The following is a 15,866-nucleotide window of genomic DNA, read 5'->3' as shown; positions in this document are numbered from 1 at the left end:
CTAGTCCTACGTGGCGAAGATGATGCCACTATTCGAAGGACGGTATTTGTCAATGCCTCATGGCAATTCGCGGAGAGCTTTGCTATCATGAGCTTGCGTGTGTCTGGACACACGTAGGCCGAGACCACACTACTCTCTCTGACTTGTCGTTCGAAGCGGGTTCACAAACTATGGGTTCATCGCACGTCGCGGTGGGTGTAACTTCGTCGCATACTTAAGTGTGCTTGGGCCTTTTGGGTGAATCTTTCTAAAGCTTGTTCCAGTTCAGGTGCTCAACAGACTTGATGGTCCGCGGATTTATCGCGGTTCTGCTTATCATGTTGTGGGTTCATCACGGCGGTGACGATGAACCGTAAGTTTATCGCAGTGTGGGGGTTGACTGTAGGCTACTTGTAAGTGTTTCTGCGGTGTTATTCTTGGTGTCTAATTACTCTTTGAGGGTCCAATTGAGCTATACATACCTACAGGCAGTCCTATATAAAGGCCAAGCCGATTTTACAGAAAACTCCCCCTTCGCCTCAGCTAGCCAAACAATTTTGTCGTGGCAGATAGAGAGCCTCACACCAGACCCCTGAATGCTATTTAGAACATCCTCCTCTATAAACCATGAAACTGATCTAGGCACTAAGCCCCGTCTTCATCAAAGGCATCACAAATCCTCAGTTGCAAATTTAGCTCTTCATGCTGAATGACTTTATCAATCAAGGGGCCATCCATAGTCCACTTACCAAGCCAAAAAATGATTTCTCCCCTACTCACCATCCACCTCGAAAGATGAACTAAATCACCTCTTAGATCTATGTTTACCTTCCAAGTACGTGAAGCGTAGCAAGGAGGGATGGTTGTATAAAAATGACCATGTTTCAGTACCTTAGCTCTAAAGAAATCAGCCCATAGAGAGTTGTGAAAAAGCACCTGCCATAGAGCCTTCATCCGAAGAGATTTATGAACATTATATAAACTCTTAATTTGGAGGCCTCCTTCAGAGAAAGGTCTCACAATTTTTTTCCAAGCAACCCAATGGTGCTGATTGGTTGAGTCAGAATTGGTCCATAAGAAGCCTTTCATCAACTATTCCAGACGTCTAATAACATTTTTCGGCGTTGCCACTTCTGACATCAAATAGATAGGGATACTGTTTAAGACATGTATGAGTAAAACAACCTTACCTCCTATTGAAATCAATTTCCCTTTCCACCCAGAAATTTTGGCGACCACTTTTTGCACTACACCATCTAAAGCTTCTGCTTTCACTCTACCCTTACCAATTGGAATACCAAGACCAATGAAAGATAGTTTCTTATGCAGATAACCTGTAGCTAAGGTGATAATCTAGATTCTGCTATGAGATCCTTTGCTAAAGTGAAGAAACAACTCTTTGCCTTATTCACCAATTGACCCGAACATTTTTCATATCTCTGGATGACTTCCATGACTTTCTCTAGCACTTGCTTGGATCCCCGAGTGAAGATAATGGTGTCATCGGCATAAAAACTATGAGTAATAACCGAACAACCCCTATGAGTAGCATAAACACCTGTAGGATGATCCTCACCCAACTTAGATAGATTTTTTGTTTAAGACTTCCTCTGCAATGATAAACAGATAAGGAGACAGAGGGTCCCCTTGGCGCAACCCTGTTGTGGACTAAAAGTATCCTACAACTCCTCAATTCCACAGAACTGAAAACCAACAGTTATTAAATATTTTCTTAACCAAACCAATCCATGTTTCACTGAAACCGAACCTTCCCAAAACAGCAAAGAGAAAGGACCAATTCAGTCGATCATAGGCTTTCGCCATGTCTATTTTCAGCACAATATTCCCCCTACCACCTTCCTATCAATATGATTAACTAGTTCCTGCACCAAGGCCACATTATCCATGATATTCCGTCCCTGTATAAAAGCCCCCCGTTCTTGTGAAATCAGTTTAGGTAAAATATTTGCTAGCCTCTTAGTAACCACCTTGGCAATAATTTTGTAGCAAAAATTACCTAGGCTTATGCGGCAAAAATCTGCAAAACTTTTAGGAACTTTGCATTTTGGAATGAGAGTAATAAAGAGGAAGTGTAACTCACCCGGAACTGGCCACTTACTTTGAGTAATAAAAGAGGAACTTTGAAAAACTTTTAGGAACTTTGCTAGCCTCTTTAAAAATAACATTGCACAAACTTATAGGTCTATAATTGTTGATAGTTTCTATATTCTCATTTTTTTGGGATGAGAGTTATAAAAGTTTTGTTAAGAATCCAACACAATTTCCCTCAATGAAAGAAGGCTTTGATGACCTCATAGAAGGATTCTTTGATAGTATTCCAAATTAAAAAAAAATAGGGCATTTAGGCCATCTGGACTATGGGCCTTAAGATCTTTTATGGATTGAAGGGCATCAAAAATCTCCGTATCAATAACCTTCTTAATGATGGATTTAGGGATGCAAACGGATTGGATCGGATTCAAATGAAGGTATATTCAAATCCAATCTGACATTATTCATGTCAGATCCGATCCAGTCTGATAGGAGTCGATTTGAGTTTGAATCCTATCAGTAAGCCAGATCTTCGGATCTGACCCGATCCAACTTGTTTTCTTTAAAAATTAATAAATTATTAAAAGAAAAATAAAATATACTAATTTAAATAAAGTAAAACAAAAAATACAAGTATTTTTTAATTATTTTCATCACATATATACATGATTTTTATAAAAAAAATAAATAATATAACAAATTTATAAATAAATTAATAGCATATATATGTATTATATTTATTTTTATAAATATATAATATATATCGGATCGGAAAAGGGTGATTTGAATCCGATCCGAACAGGGATGATCCGAATTCGACCAAATAGGATTGGATCTCGAATTGGATCGAATCATGATCTGATCCATTTGCACTCCTAGATGGATTTATTCTGCTCTTCAATGACACACTTATCAATTTCACTAATGAAATCATTTATACCCTTAGTACCTTCATACTGGACTCTTCACTTAAATCATTTAACATCATTCCTCCCATGCCCATATGTATGGCCTATATTGTTTGGTATTGACCAATACATATCAATCGTATCAGTCTCTATTGGTTCGTATCAAATGATAAAAAGCATGCTTTTGAAATTCTAGTTTAAATGTTTATTAATTGTGCATTTAATTGTTTTAATGCCCTATTAATTGTTGTGCTTTTACATTTCAAATTTATGAATTTGCATATGGTATGTGTTTTAGAAATTATAATGGATTTGATATATTTTTTAAACTAAGAATATATATAATTAATATTACAATAAATAATGAATACAAAAATAACAATTTTATTTACAAATTATTTAATGATTTATGATTAATTTGACTTATTTTTAATATATAAAAGTAAAATAATAAAATAGAAAATAATTAACTTTAAAATGAAAATATAATAGTTGCATATGATTGTGCAATGTTTTTGAAGCATCGTTGACCCGAACATTCAGACCATTCGGCTCGAAAACCGTCCAAACAACCGGTTCTGTTTCACCCCTAACCCGTTCCTAGGTCAAAAAATGTTGATTTTGTCAGAAAACTGCTGACCTGGGCGGTCGAACAATCAAATTGTTTGACCTAGATAGCGGTTCGTAGTTTAAGAAAGTTGTAGATAGGGGAGAAACTGAGAATCTGAGATCCAACACAAAGAGAGAGAGAGAGAGAGAGAGAGAGAGAGAGAGAAGAAGAAGAAGAAGACTACAGACGTTGCAAAGAATTCGGTATCAGATCTAAGATCCGAGAACTCATATCTCAGATCTGCATCTGTTACCACCCCTCACCGTCGCTGTCACCATTATCGTCGCCGGTGAGAGTCAAATCATCCTCCTCTTCCTTCTTCTTACCTCCTCCTTCCTTTCCTTTCCTTCCTCTCCTTTTCTTTTTTTCCTTTCTCCTTCCTTTCTTTCTTTCCTTCTTTTCTTCTTTCTTTTTTTTTCTTTCTCAGTCAACAACAATCTCTTCTCCAGTTCTCCTTTCTCATATAAATATTTGCCCTAATGTAAACTGTTCGGATCGTTCAACCCGGACATTCAAACTGATGACCTAGAAATCAGTAGCTAGAACGATTCCGTTTTCGGGTCAGTTTTTAAAGCCTTGTGAATGTGTCTTGGATCATTTATATTATTATGAACCTAATGTTTATTAAATTAATTATATATCTATGCAATTATTAGTTAATTTAACTTAAATAAATAATAATATACAATAACTTTATGCATGGAGTAATTTATAAAAGTTTATATAGTATGTCTCTTGAGCTCTTGATTGATACATTATCATTAAAGTTGTACAGTAGCAATTTGTCCTATTATATAAATTGAAATGTTTTTCTTCATATAAACAATTAAAGTATACATTTCTTATGTATTTATACATTAATTGTAATTATTTAACCTTACATTTAGTGTTATTAGTGAATTTATAGCATTTGTGGTAATTTCTTCTATAGCTTCCAAGTGGTTTATATCTTTCCAACATGTTCATGTGCATTCAAAGTATATTGCGATACATATCCATTCCCAAGCATGGTCAAAGTATGGATACTACAAATATGCAAAGAGTTTCAGCTCGACAAAATTTTTGTATGTAGGTTTGTCACATTATAGATTAGAGTTTGGAATCAGTGTTTTCAATCCACCATTGACTTGATCAGTTGAACCATTCAAACCGTCACTCGGTCATGATTTTGGGTCCAATTTTAATAAAATCTAAAAATTGGTCAAAACCATTTATCATGTCAAAAAACCATCCAACCCAAGCGATTGGACCGTTGACCCAATGACCGAGTCACAGGTTACACACTAAACATGTATGCAAACTTTCAAAGGCCATAACTTTGCACTCTGATGCCCAATTGGAGTAATCTTTTTTTTATTTTGGGTAACTTTTCAAGATCTATGCATCCCAAGATAACATAGGCGCCTTGGCCCTCTATTTTCACAAAAAAAAACTCCCTTTGGCCTCAAATTGCAATTTTTTATATTTTTATAAATTAAAAATGAAAACTAAATTAAATATAAAATAATACATATATTACATGTAGAACATAATTATATATTATTTATTGATAAAATATGTCTTTATAACATTATATATACATATTTTAAAACATTCTTTGGAATAGTTAAAATCTTATATATACACCCAGTACGGAGTGTATTGTATTGTTACTTTTAACCATGTTTCGAAGCTTCTTGATTCGATATATGATACCAATATTTTGAAACATGTCCTGAATTTAATATATTTTTAAATTAATTATACATTTCTCTAGTTATTCATTAATAATGACTTAAATAAATAGTAAAAATATTAATGGCTTTATTTATATAGTAATTTGTAAAAATCTATATAGCTTGTTTCTTGGACTCTTAATTGATGCATTATCACCATATTTATAAACTACATGTCTTGCTATGTTGATTGCAATGCATTTCTAAATATAAATTATTAAATATGCATTTTTTATATATTGATACCTCATTCATAGTTATTTCAACATTAAATTTATTATTTTTAATGTATATGTAGGATTTGTGAGAATTCCCCTAGTGTATTCAAGCATTTTCATATCTTTGAGTCTTCACAACATAATATAATTAGAAATTTACAATTTTACCTTGTAAGAGACATTTCTCCTAATGCCAATGCATCAACCACTAAGTTCTTTCAACATATTAGAAAAGCTCCACAAATAATGGGTCTGAAAAATTTTAGGATCCGTTTGGTTCAGAGTCAGAGTCGAAATCCTTTGGAATCATAATGGTTTATTCCCATAATTTGTTGGGTTCAAACAAGAATGAAAATGGGAATTGGAATCAACTGGAATGGGATTTCATTCCCAAGGGAGGGGCAGGGAATGGCCATTCCCTCAAATGGGGGAATGCCAATCCAGCAGAAATGGGAATGGGATTCCCATTCTACCCAACCAAATAATTGAAATCAGAATAGTCCATTCGGATTCTGATTCCATAGCCCTATTCATGCAAACCAAATGTGGCCTTAGATTGAATTGGGTTAGGGTTAGGATTAGGGTCAGGGGTTCAACACCTTAGGTTAGTGTTGAACTCAACCTTTGCTAACCCAACCCAACTTGCACCTTTTCTTGGTAACAAGCACCTCTAGCATATGGGATCCATAAAAATATCCAAAATTGGCATTACTTGAGCTTATTTTTCTTATTGCTATAAACATCCAAAGTTTAAAGTATCAATACTCTTGATATGCTATAGAGAAACTTTTTTAATTAGGTATTTTAATGTAACATATGCAACAACTGAAATCACCTCCCTCTCATTGCAATATTTTGAACCCTGACATCCACAAGTTTATGCTTATTCATTCCATGAAGTGCCATTCCCAACACTCCACTAATTGAGATGTAATCAGGATATAAAACTTTTTTTTCATGTTGCTACTTGATTTAACACCCACCACTTAGGCACTTGGAAGGGAAATTTAACTCAAATATCCAATGGTAAATGTCACATTTATTGTAAAGCCCATTCATTTTTTGGATTTTGAGGGAAAATTTGGCCAATGGGATTTTGATTCTCATTAACCAAGATACCCATGTTCTTTTTTTCAATGTTTAGAAAACCAGACCAAACCAGCCAATCAAACCAATTGAACCATGACCCAAGGCATTGACTGATTCGATTACACCCCAATAACCAGAATTGCTCAAAACCCAATAAAAATTGGCTGACTGGCCAGTTTAAACCAAAAACCGATGAACCAGTCCTGATTTCATGAAACCACCTAAGTTCATAAGTGAAATTTTAAAATGTTATTAACAAGATTTGAACCCGAGACCGCTTATTTTCATAGATTACTTAATTACCACTAATCCACTTCTTATACTAATTAATGACCATTGTACAGATTATATTATTAAGCACATATTTTAAAATGTAAATTAAAAGTCTTGAACCCTAGTCATTTGTTTTAAAAATTAAGCTTACCATTCATCCACTATATTTAAATATATTAAATGTTGTAAAATATATTATATATAAAACTTATGACTTGTATATATGTATATGCCACATCATCACAGTTCAACCTCCGATTCAACCCCAATCAAACCTCTAACCCATGAACCTCTCCCTTCTCAGGTTCTTTGAACATTGCTTTTTTCATATTTATGTGGGGGCCCATAGAAAATTTATTTTTCCCTAAGTATCGCTTACCCATCTCACAAATGGGCAACTTTCCCACCTAGGAAGAAAATTGCCAACACTTTGATGGGACTAAATTGCCCCTTTCAGTAATGGATTTTTATGGGTAAAACAGTCATTGTTTTGTTTACTTGGGAAGTAAAAGAACATGGACAAATGCACTTACCCAGGTAAGTGTTTCCTATGAAATATTTACCCAAGTGCATTTACCAAGGTAAGTAACTTCCCAAAAAGCAAACAGGGCCATAGTGTCAACTATATGAATTTACAATATTCATGGATCAAATACCCAATAAACTCACCATCAGTCAAAAGAAAATTGTTGTTGTTAGCAAGATTCAAAACAAATGCAGACTCTAAGTAACAACAGCTTTCCATCTAAACTCTACTTGCACTGCTGCGCATTAGCACAATAGCTTGAGCACAGCTGCTAATAATGCCCTTATTTGGTTTAGAGTTGGGGCTTTCTTAGCATGCTCTGTAACTTAGAACTTAATTCGTGTGTAAGGAAGAATGCATGAACCATAGTAGAAGAGAAAGGACAAATCAGCTGCTGATCTTTGATCAAACAAAACTATGCCAGAAAAATGAGATACAGCTTGGCTAATAAAAGACTAAATTACTAAGTTCTTGTACAAATTCCAATTACAAAACCATACAAGCTAACTCAATACCAAATTAGCTTGGAATATGGTTGGCAATGATGAATAATCACATTCATAAAGGCTGAATATGATAGGAAATAAAGAAAAACCATTTCCTATCAATGCTGAATATAACCATAAAATGGAAAAGGAAATGTTTACTGTCTCTGCTTCAGGGCTTCCTTCAGTTTCCTCCCCAATGCAAATGCCAAAGGTGGAGGGACAGCATTTCCAATTTGTCTATGCTTGTGTTGAATGTTACCAGCAAATTGATAGCTATCCGGGAAACCCTGCAGCCACACACAATGACACAAACCCACAGACAAGTGATATATCAATCTTTTTGCCAAGAATATAGAATTAATATGGCTGATGAATTTGCACTACTCTATTAAGTTGTTAATATTTGGTTTGTAGGAAATATATTGTTTGACTGAGTAATGATACTGATTAGAATGAAATAAGTAATAACTTACTTGTGACCGTGCACACTCTCGAACTGTAACTATCCTGTCCTGATCAGGGTGAAAGCACATCCCCACCTTGCCCATAGGTTGTGGATCTGTGATGGAAGTTGGAAAGTTCCCTTCCCAATCCAACCTCCCAAATAGGCCCTTCCATTGATTGTGCCTCTTAGCTGTGTTTGGTAGACACCATGGTATTAAATCAACCACTTGTCCAGTAGACAGCTTCACCTGCATTTCATTAAGTGAAATTGATGACTATAGTGGAGCAACTAGCTTATTAGATCAGGATCCTCAATTTTCCCACAACCCCCCCCCCCCAAAAAAAAATGATAAGATAAAAAAAGAAAGAAAAAGATACAGACACACATCAGGATCCCAATAGGTCTAAAAGACTGTAACAGCAGTTGCAAGATTACACACCTTTTCATCTGGGAGGTCATGCCAATCAGCACCTGGGCGCTTTGGAATTTTACGACAACGGATAAGATTCAGTTCATTCATTTCTTTTGATATGTGATCATGCAAGGTCACCATGTTCCCTCGAATTTGCTTTTGAAACCATGATACAGGTTGACCGGAATACTGTGACATATAAAAGAAAAAGAGAGCATGAAATATGAAATTTGGATCAACATGTAAGTTACATGATTATCACAGTGGAGAAGAAACCCACCGCCATTGTTGTTGTAGATGCACCATTATCAACTGCTGGGAGATCCCCAATTGTATCTCTGACGGTTATTGCACGGAAAGGGGCTCCAGTAGCAGTACTCCGAACTGCAGCATACTGCACATCATCAGGCAATGTAATTTTCAGATCCGGACCTGAAAACACATGCATAGGCACAGGCCATTCAGGGAGTGTCTCTTCTGGAGAGGCTCCCCAGATGAAAGCTCGTTTCCGAGACTGAGAAATGCCAAAGGCACCAGCTTCCAAGACACCAAACCTCACCTAAACACAAATAAAGCCCTTGAAAAACTTCTGAGAGATGCCCAACACGAGACTTCACAAAATATATCATCTTGAAATACTTAGCATTAGATTTGCACCTACCTGATAACCCATTTCAAGGAGTGAAGCTAAAGTTAAACGGAATGTCTGTCCTTTGTTGAAAGATACAAAGTTCCTCACATTCTCAAGCAAAAAGTACTTTGGCCGAAAATAGTCTGCAAATGATAAGAATGATAGGATCATCTCACATTGAACTTTGCTCCAGGTGCTCTGATTAAACCTATTCATTCCAGAGAAACCCTGCAAAGAAACTAGACCTTGAGTTACATAAATTTATGATGTAATGTTAACTGAATATGACCTGGGAATCATCCATCAAGTCAAGAAGGCTATGCAGACCTGACAGGGGGGGCCCCCATTGATGAAATCAACTTGCCCAGGCAGTGGCAAATTGTTAAGCTTGTTCTCATCAAGTGCTGCAGCTAATTCAGCAGCCTCAGAAGTAAAGATGCAATCATCTGCATCTCCACACTTTACCATTATGGCCCTGCATTACAGCACATTTATGGATGAATAAAAAGCTAAGAACTTAGATGATTGAAATAGTTCTCAACTTCAAGTCCAGTAAGATAAACCAAACCAAATCTGATCTCTAAGAAATTTCAATTGAACAAGATTCTCACCTGAGAATTACATTGCAGTTGGAAATGAAAGTTAATGCTTTTGGGTGGTTAAGAGTAAATGCTTCTCCTGCAGGTTCTTCATATTCAATTGCCCACTTGGTAATTGAGGCACCTGCATGGATAGAAAGCAGCATAGTCAATCACTTGGCCAATATAGCTACAAAATCAATCAAGAAAATATTAGGACGACTGAAGATGCACCGGACAGGAGATTACCAGATTGTTCTAGCCCCTCAGATAAGCCACCACAACCAGCAAAGATATCTAAAGTGGCCAACCGGTTTTCTGGGGATGCATCTTGTTGGTTATCAACAGTATTAAAACAACTTTCTCCTTCTTTAGCCTTTCCTTTTCTCTTCCTAGATGCAGCATCATCAGCACTCTTGCTTTTTGAGTACTCTATTCTAACATTAGCTGGCAGCTGTCAAAAAATAGCATTTAAAATCATAAGGAGATTGTGAAAATAACAATAACAACAACAGAATAGCTTTCAAGGCACCCAGGGAAGGCTAGGCAACAGAGAGGGACATTGTTGCCTAATCACAAGGCAATGAAATTTTTTACATAAAAATAATGAATCTTAGGGTAATTCCTTAGGTTCTGGTTCTATGGCAACCAGCAACCATCTTTTATTAGCAATTACCTATAATCTTCATAAAAAAAAAAAAGAAAAAAAAAGTAGAAATTCTACATTAAAACATAAAAAAATCAGCATATTCACGAGAAAAAAGAAAAGTATATTAAGTAAATATAGGGGCTTAGCCTTTGTTTTTGTCCTAGGATAAGAAGAGAAGGGTGGGAGAAGAAGAATGTAATGATTGGACAAAACCTTACATTTTTCTTTGCTTATTGGTTCAGGTTTTGAAGTTTTCAAGGGTTTAAGACAACATAACATGTGTGTTGATTGAACCCCAACAAATAAGAAAATAACAAAAAGAAACTAGTATATAAACCCACAAAATGAATAATTTAGTTTGATGTCTATTTTATTATTATAATCCCAAACAAGGAATGTAAAAATATGTTAGAGTGATGAGCAAGATTGCCCTCCATGGGCACCTTGTTGCCTAGGCATCACTTTGAGAACTATAAATAATAATAATGACAACAACAACAGCAACTACTAGTAGTAAATAAAAATCCGTGCAGAAGACTGTCTAAAACTAGAAGCTAAAGACAAATTACCTGTTTGATGGTTCCTTTAGCAGTGTCATACAGATGTTCACAAAAGAAAATGTGCTCAAAGATTGCATGACCACTCATAGGTGGAACATCAAACTTCCTTCTTACTTCACACTTTCCTTGTATAGTATCAACAGGCACACTAAGAATCTGCTCACTGTAGAAGATCTGAAAATCCACCATTAGAAACTATCAGAATTATAGACAGAAGAAACTCCAACTATGATCAAATATCATGCAAATGTGATATCAAACAAATCTAAAGTTTTTTGCAACATAATCAAATGAAAAGTTGGTATTACCTCTCTAACATCAGAAGTGTATGCTTGTTCAGATGAAACATCCTCTGGTCTGAAGAATCTTCTGACTTTAACCTTGGTAGACCCTGGGAGAGCTTGGCTGGATCCTTTGGGTGCATCAAGCTCCAGAAACTGACAAACAACATAAGCTTTCAATCCCACATTTCTCCCAGACTTGAATGTTTCATGCTCCTCTGTACTTGATACAAATTGATGAGGGCTCACATAAACAAAATCACGAACAGAGTACTCAGTCCCCTTATATATAAATCCAGTCTTGGATGAATTAAGTTTCAAGATCTCTTTCTCTTTCTCTGCCTCCTTTATTTTGCAAGAGTAGCAAATTCCAGATCCAAGACCCATAGTCTCAAAGGGAAGTTTAAAGAAGGCACCTCTCTCAGGCCAATACAAGCTTTTGCAATAGTATTCCATGGGTAACCCTTTCTTTTTCCTTTCTTCTGCTCTTGTCCTGTCAACCTTATCAGCATTAATGTTATCCTTTCTATGTTGATGTCCCCAAGGCATCAAGCGGGCATCCACAACCACAGTTTGCTTAATATCCCCCATTTCAAATTCCATGCACCCATTGGTCATGAAAACCTCTCTCTCATTAGCAGCATTTCCAAGAACAGTCTCAGATCCTCTCTTCATTACCCTCCCATGAACCATCTTTTTTGAGTTTGATTTTTCAAACATGTACTCCACAAAATAAATAGTAGGTATTTCCTCTGTATCATCAGCCTCCAGAACCACAGCATCCCCCACAGATATAACATCTCCATGAAGAATGGCTCGTTTATAAAGGACCTCACCAGAACATGTTTTACCAACTGAATCTCCATCCCACTTGATTTCCTTGGCAGTGGACCTAGATTTAGTTTGCTTGGATGCTGAATGAGGTTTTGGGGTCTGCTCTCGAACTAATACGGTTTCCTCTCTGGCCTCTTCAGAATCATCATCTTCATTTTCCTCTTGCTCCTCCTCAACTTCTTCATCCTCTTTCCCTTCAGACTTATTTTCTTCCTTTAGATCTTCAGGCAAATAATTGGAATAGTACTCACCCCAAATTCTGTTGATCAACCTTGTCGTAGTAGCCTGCATTGCCTTCCTCTGTGACATTGTGGGTGCCATTTTTGCCCTTGGGTTTGGATTTGCTTCATTCTTCAAAACCAACTTCTTCTTTACTATCAATTTTGTGTGGTGGCGTTGCTCCATTTTATCAGATAGACCAGTTACAAAAGCACACCTCCTGATCTTTTCATCAGGATATTCTGCAAATTGTTGCAATATTATCTGTCCATGGACAACCACATATCTCTCCACTGCAGCCAGATTAGAAGAGATATGAGCCCGTTGATCTTTCTCAAACTCTGACACTCTTTTGATCACATCTGCAAAAGAAAGCCGTGATACACGGCTTTGCTCCTTCAACAACGTAATAATGCTGATTGCAAGCCTCGCAGTTTTCAGAACTGGCTGATACCATGGAGCATACTGTTTTGATGGCTTCCCAAGCCTATACCTGAAATAAACAAAATGAAAAACATGTGCATCAATCATGCAAACTACAGACTAGACATCCATCTGCAAAATTGTGTAAAGCAAGCTGATTTGTAGATACAAGAACCACAAAAAAAGAAGACAACTGAAAGTAGACAGACAGTACCAGGCTAAATCTGTTCGGATTGTTATGAAGACCATTGAAGATCCAAACTCAATCATCCATTCTTTAATAGGACTCAGATAAATTGGAATTCCATCCACGTTTTTGGCTCCTGAAGCACTTGAAGAAGATTGGGTTGGGTCATCATCAAGACAGAACCCACTGCCATCATCAGTAGTCATAATCCCTGACCCATAGATTGTTACATCAATTTCAGCACAGGGTTTCATTGGGAGCAGCTCCAAAGAAATAAGCCTTGAATCGGAGTCATAGAGTGTCCAGTTGTGAAGCATACTCCGAGGAAGTTCATCAGGGTAACACGTTTCAACGTCACTGCCAAAAACAATATATTCATCTGTTTCTTCAACGGAGGTCTTGTAATATGCAGGTAGAGGATAATCATTTGCTATTTCATCTTCGTTGATCTTGATATAGAACTTGCTTGGAGCATTGTTGTGGCGCTGCCCTTTCTTCTTTATTGATTGCCAGTACTCTTCTTCCTGCAACAATCTGGCCAACTTCTCATCCTCATCTTCCTCTGACGTGCAGGTGGAAGAACTGGACCCCTTCAAATTCTCTCCCCCATCCTTAATTCTCAGAACCCCGGATGATGAAGCATTTGAGGGCACAAAGTCCCCCCTTTTCTTAGCCTCATCTCTAAGAGCAACCAGCACAGGCAACCCAGTAAAGATCTGATCATTCTTCTCAGATGTCTCATCCAAACCAACAAGTTGGTTATGGATAAATTCACCCTGTGAGACAACGAATTCCCTGATAGACACCATGTCAGGGAAGTTCTTGCTTCCATTCATTGAACGAACGACCCCAGCAATAAGTTCTTCAAGACTTATGTCAGGATTTCCTCCGGAAGGCTTCCATAATTTCTTGAAGACCTCAACACAAGCACGAGCCTTCTCGAAGAAATGATCATACAACTTCTTGTAGCAACTTGCAGGTTTAAGACATTCATAATCTGCAGCCTCAGTGCTGATCCAAATTACAGGTGACCCCTCTTCATACCCAGAGATTGCCCACGACTCTATCCTCCCAAAGCCTTCACACCTGAAACCTTTGTCCTTGTCTTTGTCTGAACTTCCATCCATAGGCAATATAACACCAGTGACGAACATCTCGTCAACTTCTGTCATCTCAAAGGGTTGAGAAGCTCCATCTGCATCATGTACAATGAAATCCGTAAGTCTTCTATTCGGATGAGGAACATTTGGGCCAGAAGTCAGGTGCACCGCTACTATCTCTTCTTCCACCAATGGGCCCTTCTTTGATTCAACGATAGAACACTTTTCAGGCAAACGAATAGATTTCTCCTTGAAATTGGCACAGGCAGCAGCTCGCTTTGGCATCTTGCGAGAACCAGTAGGTTCTTTATTGCTCTCAGACGCATTACGCTTCTTTTCTTTTGGGTTGACATTGGTTGCTTCATCTACATCCATTTTACCAGCATCGGAAATGACGGGCTTTGATTTGCTTCTGGCCTTGTCCTTCATTCCTGAAACAAAAATACCATTTAATAATATGTAACCCAGAATCAAATAAAGTAGACCCTTCTAGCGATGAGAGGCTGAAATCAACAATGTATATGAAATTTGTAAGAAAAGGCAAAATAGGATTCGCGCATTCAATATACCAATAGAGATACCGAAGAGATCAAAGGGAAAACAACCCCTCAAGTGGTATGATCAATAAATAAATACAACAACCTATTTACCTGAATCCACTCGATTCTTTGGAGTAGTCGATTTCACGGCAGTTGGATTGGCATCCAATATTGCCGACGATCCCATTTTTAACAGGCCTAAATCGAATAAGCAAGAGAGAGAGAGAGAGAGAGAGAGAGAGAGAGAGGGAGGGAGGGAGGACCTGAACCGAGTGAAGAGTGTTGTGTAAGTCTGTAACAAAGGAAGAGGAACCCGGAGAAGGCGGGTTTTTGTTGCAGAGCTTTTGAAGTGAAAAAACGGCGGGAACTTTGGTTGAGTAGTTTAGCGCCAATAAATCGAAATAAAAAGAGAGAGAGGGAAGAAGAAATTGACAAATTGGATAGTGGTGTTCTGTTCTATGCTTCTATATTGCTGGTAGGGTTTAGACTTTAGACTCAGAGTTCAGAGTTCAGACAGAACCGAAGTCGTTTGCTATCGTATATGGTCGTATTGTTATCGTATATGTAGTACGAGTTGCTTTTTGGGTCACAACTCACAACTTACAATAATTTACTGTTCCGAGCTAAGCTCTCACACAAGAACGCGAAGGCTGTGAGCCTGTGCTCGTAAAAATCAGCCAAAATATATTGATGTGAGAAACGAATTCAGATCTCATACACACCAGAATACGACATTAATTTCTGTGGGTAGGAAATTCAGATCTCAATGTACGTGGGTAGGGTTACTGTGGGTAGGAAATTCGAACCAGCAAGAAACATGACTGTAATATAAAACTATTCTTATAAATTTCTTTGGAATTAGTGTTGGAATGTGGGCCGTGCCTATTCCACATAAATCCTCCAAAAGAGATGCCCGACACAGCTCTAGGCCCAAGCCCTAGCGGGCTGGTGCCAGGTAGGCCCCACAAGCATCTCAATTTTTTACTTTTTCTTTTGTTTATTTTTTGTTAAGTAAAAAGTTATAGAAATTTTTTAAAAATTAACAAAAAGAACATGGACATTTAGTAGGTGTTTCGCATCGGTGTAGGGAACATCGTACCGTTTTCTCATAAAATTAGTGTTAGGTATGTAGAATTGTAAACACCGTTTT

At 37.2% G+C, this 15,866-nt stretch overlaps 1 protein-coding gene across 2 annotated transcripts; it reads right to left on the bottom strand.

The window, feature by feature from the left end:
• Positions 1-7,810: 7,810 nt before the first annotated feature.
• On the bottom strand, positions 7,811-15,402 carry LOC104610177 (DNA (cytosine-5)-methyltransferase 1A-like). 2 transcript variants are annotated; one of them, XM_010276677.3, is made up of 12 exons: positions 14,828-15,402; positions 13,105-14,608; positions 11,442-12,960; positions 11,143-11,307; positions 10,174-10,378; positions 9,958-10,069; positions 9,674-9,821; positions 9,377-9,574; positions 8,996-9,274; positions 8,743-8,904; positions 8,332-8,550; positions 7,811-8,145 (listed from the first exon to the last, which is right to left on the bottom strand). In XM_010276677.3, exons 1-12 carry the CDS (start codon positions 14,901-14,903, stop codon positions 8,014-8,016), a joined length of 4,719 nt encoding a protein of 1,572 aa, XP_010274979.1. In that variant the 5' UTR covers positions 14,904-15,402; the 3' UTR covers positions 7,811-8,013. The 2 variants fall into 2 exon arrangements, with proteins under 2 accessions (XP_010274979.1, XP_010274981.1); XM_010276679.3 differs by having other exon boundaries at positions 14,980-15,113.
• Positions 15,403-15,866: the final 464 nt, after the last annotated feature.

The sequence above is a fragment of the Nelumbo nucifera genome, chromosome 5, assembly GCF_055504915.1.
Source record: "Nelumbo nucifera cultivar China Antique chromosome 5, China Antique-T2T, whole genome shotgun sequence".
Classification (NCBI taxonomy): Eukaryota; Viridiplantae; Streptophyta; class Magnoliopsida; order Proteales; family Nelumbonaceae; genus Nelumbo; species Nelumbo nucifera.
The sequence above is the reverse complement of the archived record's forward strand: the minus strand, read 5'-3'. Positions and strand labels throughout refer to the sequence as shown.

Bases quoted from the DNA above. Each gene is read 5' to 3' on its own strand.
- LOC104610177 (XM_010276677.3), bottom strand. From the start codon at position 14,903: ATGGGATCGTCGGCAATATTGGATGCCAATCCAACTGCCGTGAAATCG. The intron at 9,575-9,673 runs GTCTGCATAGCC...GTTTCTTTGCAG, and splicing joins ATGGGGGCCCCCCCTGTCAG to GGTTTCTCTGGAATGAATAG. The intron at 9,275-9,376 runs GTAGGTGCAAAT...ATTTGTGTTTAG, and splicing joins TCCTTGAAATGGGTTATCAG to GTGAGGTTTGGTGTCTTGGA.